This window comes from Ambystoma mexicanum, chromosome 12 (assembly GCF_040938575.1).
Source record: "Ambystoma mexicanum isolate Mex_15411 chromosome 12, UKY_AmexF1_1, whole genome shotgun sequence".
Lineage (NCBI taxonomy): Eukaryota > Metazoa > Chordata > Amphibia > Caudata > Ambystomatidae > Ambystoma > Ambystoma mexicanum.
In genome coordinates this window covers 667,894,059-667,908,957 of record NC_090936.1, presented here as the reverse complement: position 1 = coordinate 667,908,957, position 14,899 = coordinate 667,894,059, and the positions used below count along the sequence as shown (strand labels likewise).

General features: G+C 40.0%; 1 protein-coding gene across 50 annotated transcripts in view; it reads left to right on the top strand.

The window, feature by feature from the left end:
- The window catches only part of LOC138513982 (mucin-19), a 1,848,798-nt gene that overhangs the window by 1,065,886 nt on the left and 768,013 nt on the right, over window positions 1–14,899 (top strand). For 13 of the 50 annotated variants that reach the window (XM_069629168.1, XM_069629171.1, XM_069629174.1 and 10 more), the window contains exons 60-61: window positions 12,341–12,376; window positions 14,798–14,827. The exons of the other annotated variants lie outside the window; for them this stretch is intronic. In XM_069629168.1, the coding sequence (XP_069485269.1) occupies window positions 12,341–12,376; window positions 14,798–14,827 (66 nt within the window). The remainder of the gene's footprint in view (window positions 1–12,340; window positions 12,377–14,797; window positions 14,828–14,899) is intronic. 50 annotated transcript variants of the gene reach the window in all.

The window sequence follows — 14,899 nt, the reverse complement described above, 5'->3', positions numbered from 1 at the left end:
CATGTCAATGCTAACTGCAAAGCTGGCAGAATACGATCTTAGGGATCATATTAAAAGGCAAACTTAAGCCGTTGATTTGGGCCTTCTGAATATTTGATGGTGTTTAATCGGTACCTATATGCTGAAAGCGGTTCACTAGCTAAAAGGCTGACTAAAAACCTGCAGAGAGCTAGATATTCACATTATATACATATTTAATGCTACATCAATAATACTTTAAGGTTATTAAAAAACATTTCACCAATGTAATAAAGGCTATAAACATATACGCTGGTCAATATAAGGAAACAGTAATTGATGGATTTTCTAAAATGTCCAACATGTCTAATAAAATAAGGCACCTGAGCCTTCAGTAGTAATATTCTAATCAAAGTGTACTATAGGATAAAGAAGAGCCCCGATAAAATGGAGAACCCACTCTTAAATTAAATCTAAAAAGGTATGTTTCTGAAGAAATGATGGCGTATCAATAAATGCTCAATGCGTTTCTGTCAGAGTGGACAGGAGGAAGCCCACGCTAGGACTGGCAACTGCCGTGCTGATGTAAAGGGGCATGTGAAGCACATACAGGAAGAGAGAGAAAAAGAAGGAATAATAGGAAAAGCAAATAGGAACAAGGAACCATGAGAAAAAAGGGAGACCGAGATAATGAACAAGAAGAGATTGAAACATGCACTAGAACCAGGAGTCAGCAACACATTTCTCAGCATCCATAGCCAGCATAGTCCGTGAGGGTTCAGATGAGTTGAAGTTCAAAACTTCTGCAGAGCCTCAGGTTAGAGACCTCAGTGCTAGATGAATAATCTGGAATCCCACTAGGGGTGAACACAGGTTGGATTTGAGACTACCCATGGAAAGTAAGGGAATTTCAATGTCTCTATACAGTCTTACAGATACTCATTGTGCAAGCCCATGGAAGAGGGGCAGCAAGAGTGGCTTCTGTGGCATTCCCCTAAGGCACAAATAAGTGGTTTACATACACAAGACAAGGCTATATGACGTCAGCCTGAACATGCTGTGGATGCCTTCTGTGGAAATATCAATCAACACACTTTTACATGGACTACCAATAAAACAAGATAAGAGACTTCCTTCCGAGTTGGACAGTGGGGGAAAACAGCAATAATTCTGCTACTGCCATTTTACCGACACATTACAACACTGCTGAATTCTGGGTGTGATGTAAAGTGGAGGATTTACCACCACAAAAAGGCTGGCGGTAGATCCTCCACTTTACCTCCAATAATCAGTGGATGTAGTGCAGACATACTTTTCACCATAAATCCTCCATACAGTCAAAGTAGCACCAGAACACCTCACCTGAACCTTAATATAGTTTGTGAAGGACCACATACCCAAAGTTCTCAAGGGCAAAACCACCACAACAGCTATACCAGCTGCCACATAATGGAGAAACTGTAAGCGCAATGACTTCAACATTGATCATCACATATAAGAATGACCTAGTACACTAAGCGCACAGTCTCATCAAAGTGAACATAAAAATAACATAAACAGCAAGAGAACTAACAAGAAAGATACAACGTAGAAGTTACAGAATGCTGAACGCCATGAAATCTTGTCGGCTCCCAATAATGTGACAGTGCTTTGTTAAATGGACGCAGCCTGTCATTCCTAACATTAGCGCTGGTGTGGGGTATGCTTCTGAAATTTAATATTTAAAAGCAAACTTACTGCCTTATTATGGGTCATTTGAATGCATGAAGGTGCTCATTGTGAACCCCATTCACAAAGCCATCATTTGCATAATCTTTCCTTGGCAGGATGAAACCCGATGTAATGGAAATATTGTTGAGGTTTCCATGGACCGCCGAGAAATAATTCTTAAGGTGTTCAAGCAGAAATTATACTGCTTCATCTCATGTGAAAACCAGTAACTCAGAGGACAGAGGAGAAGGTCAATCTCGAATTGCCACCACAAGATATTCTTATTTTGAGAATTAAACAATGGATTGACTCTAAATTGCTCTGTGGGTGGGCAGTCAATAGTATCAATCCCTTCCTAAATATCAAGTAAGAGCAGATCCGGGGTCTGACTCTGGTCTTTATTTTATTCAAGATGTTGTCCAGTAATTTAATTTCATGTGCTTTCGGAAAATAAAAAAGGTAATATGAATTTTCTATTGAGTTTCTTCAGCAGCTAGGTGTCTGCTGTATGCTACAGGGCACATGCCATGTACCTAGTAGAGAAAGATGTGTTTAAGTTTAGAAGCGGATATTGGAACTTCTGTAAGGCATTTAAAAACTGTTATAGGCAGATTTCAAGCAGGTTCGAAGAGGTGTTTGCTGCCTGAAAGTGTTCATCACATCTGATTGAATGATGTACGCTAAGAAAACCAAGTTTGGGAGGTTTGACAGCAGTGCAGGCTGAACTGTATGTGTGTCATTGATGTTTGTGCTGAGAAGTTCAACTCCCCCATTTGGAGAATCCCGCTGTGCCTAGCAACATTTCTCCCAAGTGAGCACTGAGGGCTGGATGAGAGTAGGAATCCTCAATGGGAATCTAAATATTAGACCAATTATGAGTAAAGATTTGCATGGAATGCTCTCCCCCTCACCATTAGATCAGAAGAATGTTTTAGTGCCTTCAAGGCCAAAACGAAAGCCTGACTCTTCACTCAGCCTTGAAACTCGGACCTCTTATGTACCCGGGAGCCTTGCCCTAGCAAAGCACCGGTTCTATTCCCTACTTTGTAAATGTTGTATATTGCTGTATGTGCTGAATATTTTGTACTGGATATATAGTTTGAATTTATGTATGCCCATTATGTAACCATGTCTAAGTTGCACCCTGATGCCTCGGGCCAGACCGTGCACGTTACAAATAAAACAAATACAAAATACAAATACAAATACAAATATATTCCCATCTGAGGTAGACCTGTGGGCCCCAATTCTGACCATAGGTTTTAATGGAGTACGCCTGGGGGGGCAGATTCATGCTTCATGGTGTTGTGCAAAAATTCAACCGGTTTTTAGGATGGGTCAGAGGGCCTTGCCTGTCTCGGATCGACCAATCTCACTTTTAGGCTCTCTTTTTAAAAACTTTGGACGTCCTTTATTAGCTATGCGGGAGGACTGGGTGGTCCAGAACCACATCCTTTCTTTGATTCAGTTAGGGGTTAGACCAGGCTTGGACACCTCAGAACAATCCTTAAATCTGTATATCATAGTGGCCCATTCCCTGTATGTAAAGAAGGAACCAATCATTCTGCCCTTCATGAAACTGAACACAGCTTTTTTGATACCACGGGAAAGGTATTTGCCGGATTTGTGCTAGGGGATCTTTAGGCGTGGCTGTCTGAACATAATATTCTACACCCGTACCAGACAGGATTTTGTAAGGGCTCCATCACCATTCACAACATCCAATTTCTTGATGTTGTGATGGCGAGGGCCAAATTGAAGCAAAGCCCTTCTGTATACATTACCTTCATCAATTTTCACGCTGTATTTGATCAAGTAAAGCACATGCTGCAATAGAGAACACTTCGGACTCTTGGATGCCCTGAATGGCTCCTTCAAATTTTAATGGCATTACACACTGGGACCTCTGCACAGGTATGGCTTAGTGATAGTGGGCTCTTATCTGGAGAGATCTGCATAGATAGAGGGGAAAAGCAGGGGTTCATACTTGTGGCCCTGCTGTTTAACCTTTACATAGCCAATCTGCCCTCTAGATTGATGACACATGCCAAAAGCCCTCCTAAAATCAGACAATGTGTTGTCGCAGCCATGCTATATGGGATGACCGGCTGTTATGTGACCATATACCTTTGGGTATGAAATCAATGCTATCTGCTCTTGCTTGTTATGCAGAGGAGAATGTGTTACATATACATTTTTTAAAAAACGAAATCCATGCTCGTTACCGCATGACATATTAAAAAGCAGCCTATGAAAACCGGGTTGTGCCACATTGAATACACCCAGTATTACAAGTATCCTGGTGTTCAGATGGCTGAATCTAAGGGATATTGTGAGCTGGTTACCTTTAAGATACGAAAAGGTAAACATATTGCACTAATTGTACACAGGTTTTTATATCACCGTGCTGATTTTTCCTTGGGTGGTATCCTCGATTTGTCTAGACAATGGGTTTTGCCCAGTAGTTCTATATGGACTTGAAGCATTAGAATTGAATTCTCTTGAATGGCTAAAAACTCTTGAGGGGTAACTCCCTTCCTCAACTTCCATAGAATATTTACGACTGGAATTGGGACTATTGTCGTTAAGATCTATGGCACTAAAACGTAGAGGAGAACTTTTCCTGAAATCTAAAACAACGCCAAAATGTCCAATACTGGGAAAGCTACACCTTAACTAGTGCTTCACCCACGTAACAAGAAAAGACTGTGGGCTTATCAAATTTGTAAAAATCATGTTTCATGACCTTGATTGGGAACCTAATTTCCAGCGATGCTCAAAATTTAAAACATTAAAGGATGCCTTTTGCCGTCGTTTGTATAAGTGGGACTGGGTCAGGAATTACGATCACTTGCAGTCACTACAAAGTTATAGCCAACCTGACCTTGTATGCCATAGATTCATGAAGCCCTCTCGTTACCGTCTTCGCTGTCCTGACCCTGAAGTGTGACAGTTTAGTCTGCTACTGCGCACAAACCAACTTCCTATTAGTTCTAATTGAGGTAGACAGTGGAGAATCCGTGGGGATGACAGATATTGTAGAATTTGTGGGATACAAAAGCACATAGAAACTGCTAGGCACTTGCTGACTGAATGCCCTAAACTGGGTTACATTTATATGACCAATGTAGGCCATTTAACATATGAATATAACTTCATAAAACATCTGAGTTTTGGTCCTATTGTTTGCAGATGGCATATTGCTCTATATAAAGGCTGGTGTTTAATAGAGAAATATTTGGGTAAAACATACTGAAGGGTATAATGGCCCATAATGTAATATATAGATGTCGATGACAATCAGGGTAATGCAACTTTACTGTAATCTCACCATACCAGATATATGTCGTGGATATTGGACTGTTCATATGTAGAGAGAGACATTTTAAAAAGATGATTAGAATAGAGAGTGCAATACTCGGTCTTAGTATAAAATATGATTATATGTGTTTATATGTATGTATTAAGTCAAATTTGAATGTTTTTCAATGTATCGAAATGTATTGAATAATTGTTAAATTTTATATGAAGAGATGAAATATTGAGAATGTGAATTTTGTGTATTTATTAATTTTTGTAAAAGTTAATTCATGAACTATACACAAATAAATAAATATAATAAAAGAATATGGGGGAAGATGTGGCAGCTGCTCAGGTCCATGAAATGTCGGAGGTGATTCATTACTTGTTAATTAGGCTTCACCAGTCGACCCATGGTTGTGTGTGGAGTGGGAAAAACTGGTGCTACACAGATTTCTTTTAAGTATAACTAGGTGTGCACCAGGGATGTCTCCTGGCGCCCCTACTCTTCAGTCTTTATATAAATGACTTTTATGAGTGTCTGCAAATAGTATCCCGGATGTTCCCAGGATGGGAAATAGAGTGCTGCCACTACTGGCATGCGCAGACAATATTTTTTTAATTAAACGTACACCATGTGCATTGCAGAAACTCATCCAAGACTATACTGTGTTTATGGACGTACTGGACCTTAAGGTCAATGCCCAGAAATCGTCCGTTATGACCTGCTTCAAGGGGAAGCACCCACCAAAATGTATGGCAATATGTAGTAATGGCTCCATAATCTGCATAGTTGGTAAGTTTGAGTATCGGAGGATTAGATTTGCGTCAGACTTTCTCAGGATCCACACATTAAAAAACAAACCATAAAATTAAGTAAAGCTGTTAGTGGGGTGACTAGAGCAATGGGTATGTTTTAAAACAAACTGGTGGATATGACCTTGAAAATATATAATGGTAAGCGGCCTTGTTTGCAAGATATGGTATGGAGGTGTGGGGATAAAGAAATGCTAATCTTACCCAGATTGTGGAGACTTATTTCTTCAAACGAGTGTTGGAACGTGCCTGATCTACCTCCAATTTTGAAGTCCATTTTAAATTGGGTTGTGATTTTATTAGTGATTCTATCTTGGCACATCCTGTATTGTATTGGCTCAGATTTTGGTGTAACCCCAAAGCTGATTTTAGACACGACCTTATTAGGTATTTAGTTCACAAGAATTTGAACCTCCGGATACCCTGGCTGGTGTATGTAAAATCTAAGCTAGCAGAAATGGATGCAGTTTCATACTCTTATTCATAACATAGCTTGCTCCCTAGCGTGGCCAGAGTTATAAAAGCCAGATTCCGCTGCCATAGTATGGAGAAAAGGTAATCTCTGGAGATGCTTAAACCCTCAAATAGGAGGCATACGATCATAGCAGCTCTAGCCATTCAAAAGTATTTGCTATGGGCAGAGAATACTGCTCAGCAAATCTTTATAACCAGGGCACACTTTCACTATCTTCCCTTGAGAGTAATTGTAGCGGTCTGGGAACGTGTTCATGATAATCAGTCCTGTTTAATGTGTAATGCAAATTTTATTTTATTTAGCACAGCTTTTTCAGAGCTAAGACTGAAAACGTTGAGGCCCTTACTGCATGAACTGTGGTTCATACAGTATAAACTTGGACTCCTTTATGTATTGTGGCCTGACTCCCCACGAGCGGGCTGGACACTGCTATCATTTCTCAGGCAAGCTTTGTATATAAGGAACTGGTTGATGAAATTGTAGTTTATTGTGTCATGTTCTTATGTATAACCAAAAAAGTGATGGGTGGAACGTTTTGAATAAATCTGAACCACTGCCATTGCTCTGGTCAGCCTTCTTTTAGCCTGTCTGCACCATAGCAAAAGGGGACCAGCCATATGCAAATCAGTCAGGTACTGCTACAAATGTTCTTATGTATTACAGGTTTTTTTTTTTTTTTAGAAGGATGTGCCAAATATGTTACGCCAGATTCTCCAAACTTCTTTTTGTCGGAAGTGATTCTCAAAGGAAAATAAATAAGTGCATCTTGGAGGCACTAATTCAGAGGCCCGTTTCACCCCTTTACACATTTCTACGCAGTTAAAAGCGCATCCTAAATTCACAAGCGGAATGCACTATTAATTGCTCAGAAAGTAGTGTTATCCCTCTGGAAACAGGCACATGGGAGGTGCAAATCATGACAGGGTCATTTATGAACCTGTCCTGATTTTATTTTTAAATTGTGACAGACACGGTTTAAATCATGGCTGTCAAACATGCATTTCCATTCCTTAAACAGAGATGGAAATTATTTTCTCCCTGTTCTTTACACTTAGAGAAGGGCCCCTTAACGGTCCGTCTCAGTGAAATGCGGTGGTTGCTGGGAGTCAATAATATACTTCTTGAGGTGCACTGGGTCTTTTGTGGTATATATTTTACCTAAGGAGCCATCTGATTATCAACTTGAATTGTACTTCATTTATCAATCCATCCATCTTTCAATCCATTCATCTTTTATACTATCCACCCATACAAGATGTATGCTGATAATTCCATTAGAAATATGTTCTGGAAATATAATACAACAACAGTGAGATATGTGGAATATAAATACTCTGGATTAAAGAACACATTCATTAAACGTATTTGGCCAACCGTCGGTAATTACCAGACCATGCAAGTACTGCAAAATCAATTTTATTGATGGATCAATAATTTTTCCTATGGCATCTGGCCCATCTTGCCCGTCTACCAAACTTAAATGCCATAATTTCCCTTTTATGGTAACCCATGTACCAGATGATTATGATAGGTGCCATTCTATCTAAACAATGTTATATTTTTCTTCTAATGAATTTAATTAATTTCATGCTAGGGACCCCAAGCTCATCGTATACAGATATGCTTGGAAAAAATGTCAATTTAAGGGAGACAGCAGAACAACCAGAAAAGTTGAAAACTGAGTCTGTGACACTCTCTCTTCAGTTAAATAATTCACCTAACAGTGAAAAAACAGCGTGGGGAAATTATTTGACAGAAGGTACACTAATACTGCTGAACCCCATCATTCCGTAGCACCCAGGTGAGTGTTGCATCAGTGGCAGCGGAGGTGTTCTCCATAACTGAACGATGGGCAACTAGTCACCACACATAACCCTCTCATAAAACCCAGGCAGCTATAAAACTGATTAAATGCCTATATTTTCTATGGCTGGTGCGGTGTGTGCTGTAGGGGGGGGTGTCATATCCAGACTTATCACAGTAGAGGGGAGCTTCAAGAAGTTGTATTTCTACACCATAGCATTTGGTCGCATATTGGCAACCCCACGGAGACAACGGGCCATCTTAACATATTAATAGGAAAAATGATGAGTGCATGGCACCATGTTATATTCAAGTGATTTGATACCACCTGAATTGAAAGGATTTTGTTTGATTATCTTTTTTTTCATGTAAAAAAATATAATCCACAACCAGTAGCTTTAGAGTTAAAATGTATGAGAAGTGCTTCATTTGTGGCGGCGTGCCCATTCACAGACAGCTAATAGATGTGCACATCAGTCCTAAAAGGCTTAAGAATATACTTCTCCCACTACATGTGAATAAATACATAGCTTAATTTAAACAAGACTTATAATAATGACCTATAATAATAGCTGAGCCATGGTTATTTGGCTATTGGTTTTCTTGCTATTTATGGAGGTCTTGTAGCTAGGTGTCACCCTTAAACCAGATGAAGGCCGTTGGACTGGTTGAATGCTTAGAGGTGGCAAGGTTGAGGATTGCTTAGTGATAAGTAACCGTGCTCTGCCCAAAGACTTTCCACAACAGCTGGGTCTGCAGAAAATGATAGCCCGGGTAGTCCATAAGTCAGTTGGAAGTGAGATGTTGTTACAACCGCTAATGGAGTGTGTAAGTACCCCCAGAAACACTTGTGTATAGGCGCGTTATAAATGCCATATCATATCATATCATTCACCCAACCAACCATCAATAAATATAATTAATTATATTGCACTTATAAATTCTATCCCACCTTTGTGCATATTCATGTGTGAAATTAGTACCCTGTGTTGTGCTTTATTTCCATTGTATCCAGGGACGTGATTTCACCAAAATGCCAACCTCATAAGCCATACAATAAAATGTTGGCTCCAATAACTTTAAGAGTGTTATTTTTTTCCTTTTTTGGATTTTCCTTGCCAGTCTCTAGCCTCGGACTTGCACATCGCTGGGGCACTGAATGAGGACTTCCCTTCCTGGGTGGCGGTGCCACTGCCTCTTACTACTGCGTGTGCTGCTTGCTCATCCTGCCCGGGAGGTAGCAGTTACGTTTTCTCTTCCCCTTTTCTCCAACCAGTAATCCGTGCCAATCCCTCTTTCTTTTTGTTGGTGTGCAGCAGGGGGGTGGGTTAAAGGCTTGGCAAGGGCTTTCAGCGCGATGGACAGATCACGGACACTGCCATCGGCCATGTCGCCTTCCCATAGCTCTCAACTCACCCGCTTTTGGTGGGTGTCACCCGCCTTGCAAAGGGCTGACTCACCCGCCAAGTCTCCTGCACGCCCATTCATTCCAATGGGCGTCTCACACGCCAAAAACAAAATCGGGTGATTTCACCCGCCTTTGCGAGACAAATGGTTGAGAGCTATGCCTTCCTCTCAGAGAAGAGAAGCAAGTCCAGAGAGCTGGGCCATGTCTGGCTCCACACTTTCCTGCGCTATTTTTCTCTCTCTCCTGGGAGTGCTCTTAGAGAGTGTTCTCTATTGTAGGTGCCCCCTTTCTTTACAAGCTGTTGCTTGTCCCCACTGCAGTCTGGGTCTTTGCAGTAAAAGATTCCATTTTGGTACGTGTGTGCCAGCACTTGGCTTTTCCAAGGTATTAGCCCTTTTTTCTGAAGGGGTACTTTTTTGCAGATACTCGAAACGGTTGCTCCTGAGGCCGCTTGGTAATTGTATCTCTGTTAAAAGCCTTAACTGGAGACAGCAGTAGGCAAGTGCAGTGCATGGGTGAGCCCCCGGGTAGGCAAATTGATACATTCTTGTGAGGTTGCCAAGCACCCCAAGCATGAGATAAAATGCCTGCACCGGGAGTGAGGGAAGTCCCAGCTCCCTCCTAAGCTGTGCCAGGCCAGTTCAAATTCTACTGTAAGTAGAGAGGGCTCTTATCAGAACCTCTTTAACATCAGTTTCTCACTGCCTTTGCAATACTTCACAGGGGTCGCAAAGGCAGTGGCAGAGGTTGCAAGAGAGTTTGCAGGGTCACAGCTGCGACTTAGAGTGACCCACCAAATGACCTCCCTGATTGTATCCCTGCTAAAAAAAACATCTCTTTATCATAAATATTTAATAAAACGGACATTTGCGCTAGCTATATGTAGATTGATCTGAGTACAAATACATCTTTTCATTCTAGGAACTGCACCCACTGGTACCTCACGTGGAACATGTGTGATTGAAAAAGAAAAAAACACTTCTGATAGGTTTTCAACATATCAGAAAGAGTAGAAAATAAATGCCTGTGAGAAAGTTATGTTTTACCATAGAAAAACACCTAACTTCAACCGGAGTGATAGGTATGTCACAGTACCATCATTTGCTGTAGCTGAAATTAATGCAACTATGTTTGATCTCTAGCATAGTCTTCAAATTGCATGACTAGTTGGTTGGGTACAAGTGGCATGGGATTAGATGTATTCAATAAAATTACACACCCATCCATCACTACATTCATTCATCTGACAGTATCTGTCCACCCATCATCTGTTCATCCTTATATCCATTGTGACGCTTCCTGTGTTCTCGTCACTCCTTCCCAGAGGCTAAGGAGGTGAGGCTGCTACCCAATAGTCCCCCTGGAGGTGGACTCCCGTCCTGTGAAAGACATCTCTAAACCCTTGTTCTCAGAAGCCATGTCCCTGTTGACTCCTCCCTCACAACCTGAAACTACTACTGTGTATTATTGTGAAGTCTCTTCTGTCGCATCAGTAAGACCAGCAAGGACTGAGACAAAGAAGAACCAAAACAACATACTGAACAGCAGTACAAGGGATTACCAAAGAACTGTGATGTGGTGGCCACTAGGATGCATGAAGATAACTTCAAAGGCATTGATGAAAAACATTGACACTACACGGGGGTGGGCCCAGCAATATAGTGTAAAGACCGAGGAAGGACTAAGTGTGTTCGGGAGCAGGAAGAGCAGTAAAGAAAGCTGGTGCCTGTCCTGCAGGGCCTGGAGAAATCAAACCTGTGCTGCCCGAAGCATTGAGAGACAGTCGATCTTAGAAGGAATAGCTGAAAGGAACCACACAAGCCAGATTAATCCCAACTCGCAGCAGGAAGCATCCAGCTGAGACGGACCATCTGGTCCATAAAACACACTGAGACTGCTGCAGCAACGGCTCCGTGGTGCCACACAGACCAACGAGGAGGAAAGCAGGAATATGCGCTGAATGCATGTAGAACCAACAGTGACGTGAGACCCCAGGAAGAACCAGTAGTGCTTCCAGTGAAGATACAGGTAACAGGAGTTGCTGGAAAGCTGGGTGGGAAGAGTCAAATATTCCTTGGGAGTGATCTCCCTCATCATAGTAGTGATACCCAGTCACAGTGGGAAACCCAACAAAAATAGCAAAAGGGCCAAGAACTGTCAGGGAGTAATATCCCCAATAGTCAAGATATAAAAAGTCCTGACAAAGCACAGGCAATCAGAAGAGTTGATGAAGTCTTTACTCTGTTGTTCGCAAATCCTTGGGAGGAGGTAAAGACACTTCTAAAGACTTGTACAAAGGACTATCAAGGAACAGTCTCCAAAACTCTCCCAGGTGAAGGTAGTCCTTCTCCTGGTCTAGTTGTATTTGGTAAATCAGACCCTGATACAAGAGACTCCTGTCAAGTCATCTTAAGACTGGATCATTTCACCAGGAGAAGGGGGCCATTCTTCTGGTGGCTTGGAAAAGTAGTTCATTGATCCCTTTTTGTTCGTTTATTTGTTAATAGTAGGGATAGAGTAGAGGGTTTGGACAGAAGATGGTATATTGTATTCTTTTTACTTGCATCCTGATGAGCAGTGCGTTATTCTGTGTTGAGGTAAGGAAACTCCCTCTAGAAATAGGGAGAGACAGGATCTTTTCTTTATTTGAATAAAAGTCTATAACCAAAATGATACCACCTTGTCAGCCTCTTACTCCCTAACGCCACACCATCCACTCATCCATATGTATCGCTACTTAAATTATACCAGCAAAGGGAAGTCTACCTCGGGGGCCTCCATTTGCATAGCAAGTAAATATGCTATGCTACATTCAATTCTACCTATGTTGACTTATCCATGTGGGTATACATTCATATTTTTCATTCTAGGAACACAAGCTGCCACTCATCCTACTAATGCAACAGGTAGGTTGGTTTTTAAAAGAATTTAAGCATGTAACTAAATCTCCAGTAATTGATGGTTGGATGTAAAACGTGAATCAATAGTGCTCATGTAAGTCTGTAATGCAGGTCAACAAATTGTGGAACCTAATCATCAAAACAAACACTTTTGAACGCAGTCAAGTCTCACAATTGAATAACTCAAAAGACTTACAATATGGTCATGGGTAATATGGCAGGGCAATAAAACACTATCAACAAAAGTCATAAAGCTAGCACAGCCTAATCAGTGGCCCACAGGTGGGCAGTGATGAAACGTTAGATTGCAATGAAATATATTGGAGGTCAAATCAGCGAGACACAAATGTGCATTACTCTGTGACTTGGTACAACAGGAGTAAGCAGCAGCAGACAGTGGCCGTGTTAGTCCATAACCCTGTCAGTGGTTGGATAGGCAGACGAGGTAGCAAATTAAACTATTCTCTCCCTTGGCATTTCCTGCAAAATGATCAGGAGAAGAATATGCTTATGATGGCATTAAAAGGCTGGTAATATAAGTCAATGTAAATTGATAGTGCACATTGAAACAGATATGCTAGGACCACTTAAATAATACATTTATTAGCACCCATTGCCCTGGAAATGCATGCGTAGAATTAACGAATGAACAATGAATGGTCACTGAATGCTGCATTTAATGATGACGAGCTGGGAATTTGATAGTCTTTGAATTAAAACAAAACTGTATTTCTCTTGTAAGTAACCAATACATATAATGGATAATGATAATCATATTATGCTCTTAAAAAACAATTGCAATTACCTTGAAATTATCTTATGATTGTCGTGAACAACAGAACATGCTGTCAATCTAGTGTTGTATCCGTCCTGGAGCTCCTAATGATAAACACTACTTTGTATACTTGTTGTTGTGCACCTGATCTTGGTTTAGATGGGTCCTTAAGTCTTATATGTGTAATAAGGATCCCACTAAAAGGATGGCTTAACACAAATGGGGTTCACAAATATACATAGGTCTCTGATATGAATGTATGTATTTTGATAATAGTTCCACTTTTCATTTTACAATGTTACACATACTAGCAATTTTATTTTATCCTTTTTTTCATAACAGTATTTGCTAGGTATGCACAAACTAAAATTTTCACAGACTGTGGAGATTGTTATAAATGGCTTGTTTTGCCATTAACCCTCACATATAGTAGGACATAAAAGTGCCATGCCAGAGGAATACAATTTTGTATATCACAATATCTTGCTTCACTTTCCTGCTGAAATTATTTCCACAAAGAAGATTATTCATCACTGGACCAGTGAAGCAATTCCGTTTATCCTCATGTAGACACTTTACTGTGTTGCTTTTACACAGATTACTGGATCTTAATACTTTTGGGAACTGAGGCGTAGTGAAATAAATATTTATGTTACAAATTTGAATTCATACTAATATTTCATGGCACTTCTACATATATCATAAAGTGGCTTCTATGGTTGCAAGGAAAATTGTATGAATTATATTAAATGCCAGAAATAAATTCACAACTTTTAAAGAATTACATGAAAATATCACACCCCACCTTAACTGGTATCCCTGCGTTGTATACAAATCCTCTTAAAAATTCTACCCTAATTATATGTCATCTGCCATTAATTTTAAATAATGACTTACCCATGAGATGATTGCTTTATTTTTAGAACAGGTTATTAGCATGGATGTCATGTTATCAATTTAACCCCACAAGCCACAGACACTGTCAAATATATAATATACAAATGATTATACAACATTAATTTAATGTGCCTTCTTATATGAGTGTACTGCAAATACATTCTGAAATATAAGAAATGCAGTAGCTACATGATTCAACATTTTAAAGACATAATTTGGTTTGATAATATTATTTTCTTTAAGTGACTCCCAGTTGGGTGGTGTACATCAGTTGTAGAACTTCTATTTTAACAACAATAGCTAATAAATACAGTGAAAGCATTAGGAATGGGCTGATACAGAAAAGTGAGATGGCCATTATGTTATTGGGTCTGTAGTTTCTGGGGGACCATATTTTTTTCTTAGTTTGAGAGTATTCAATTCATCACTTTGTCAGTACATTTAATATGTTTTCTTTTAAAATATTATCTAAGTTCCATTATTTTATTTTGGTGATTTCTTGTAACTGAAACCAGTTTATCTCTGATCTTCTCTTTAATCTATCACTGTCTACATTTCAAAATTTGCATATATATTACTATTCACATAATCATTTTGAAAATTAGTATCAGTGTGCACTTTGCATGCATTCAGATATTAGACATTCACCAAAGTCATAGTTGATTGAGTCCTGATGAAAAAAATCAATCAAGATAATCTTCAAATTTTAAAGCACAGCTCATGCTTTACTGAAAATAAATTGATTTTGTATTCAGGTGCCCACATTCGTACCACAGCTGCAACAGGTATGTGCGGTATATTTGAGGGATGTGTCATGATGTGCAGTACTCGAACTCAAGTTCTGTCTTTTCATGGTT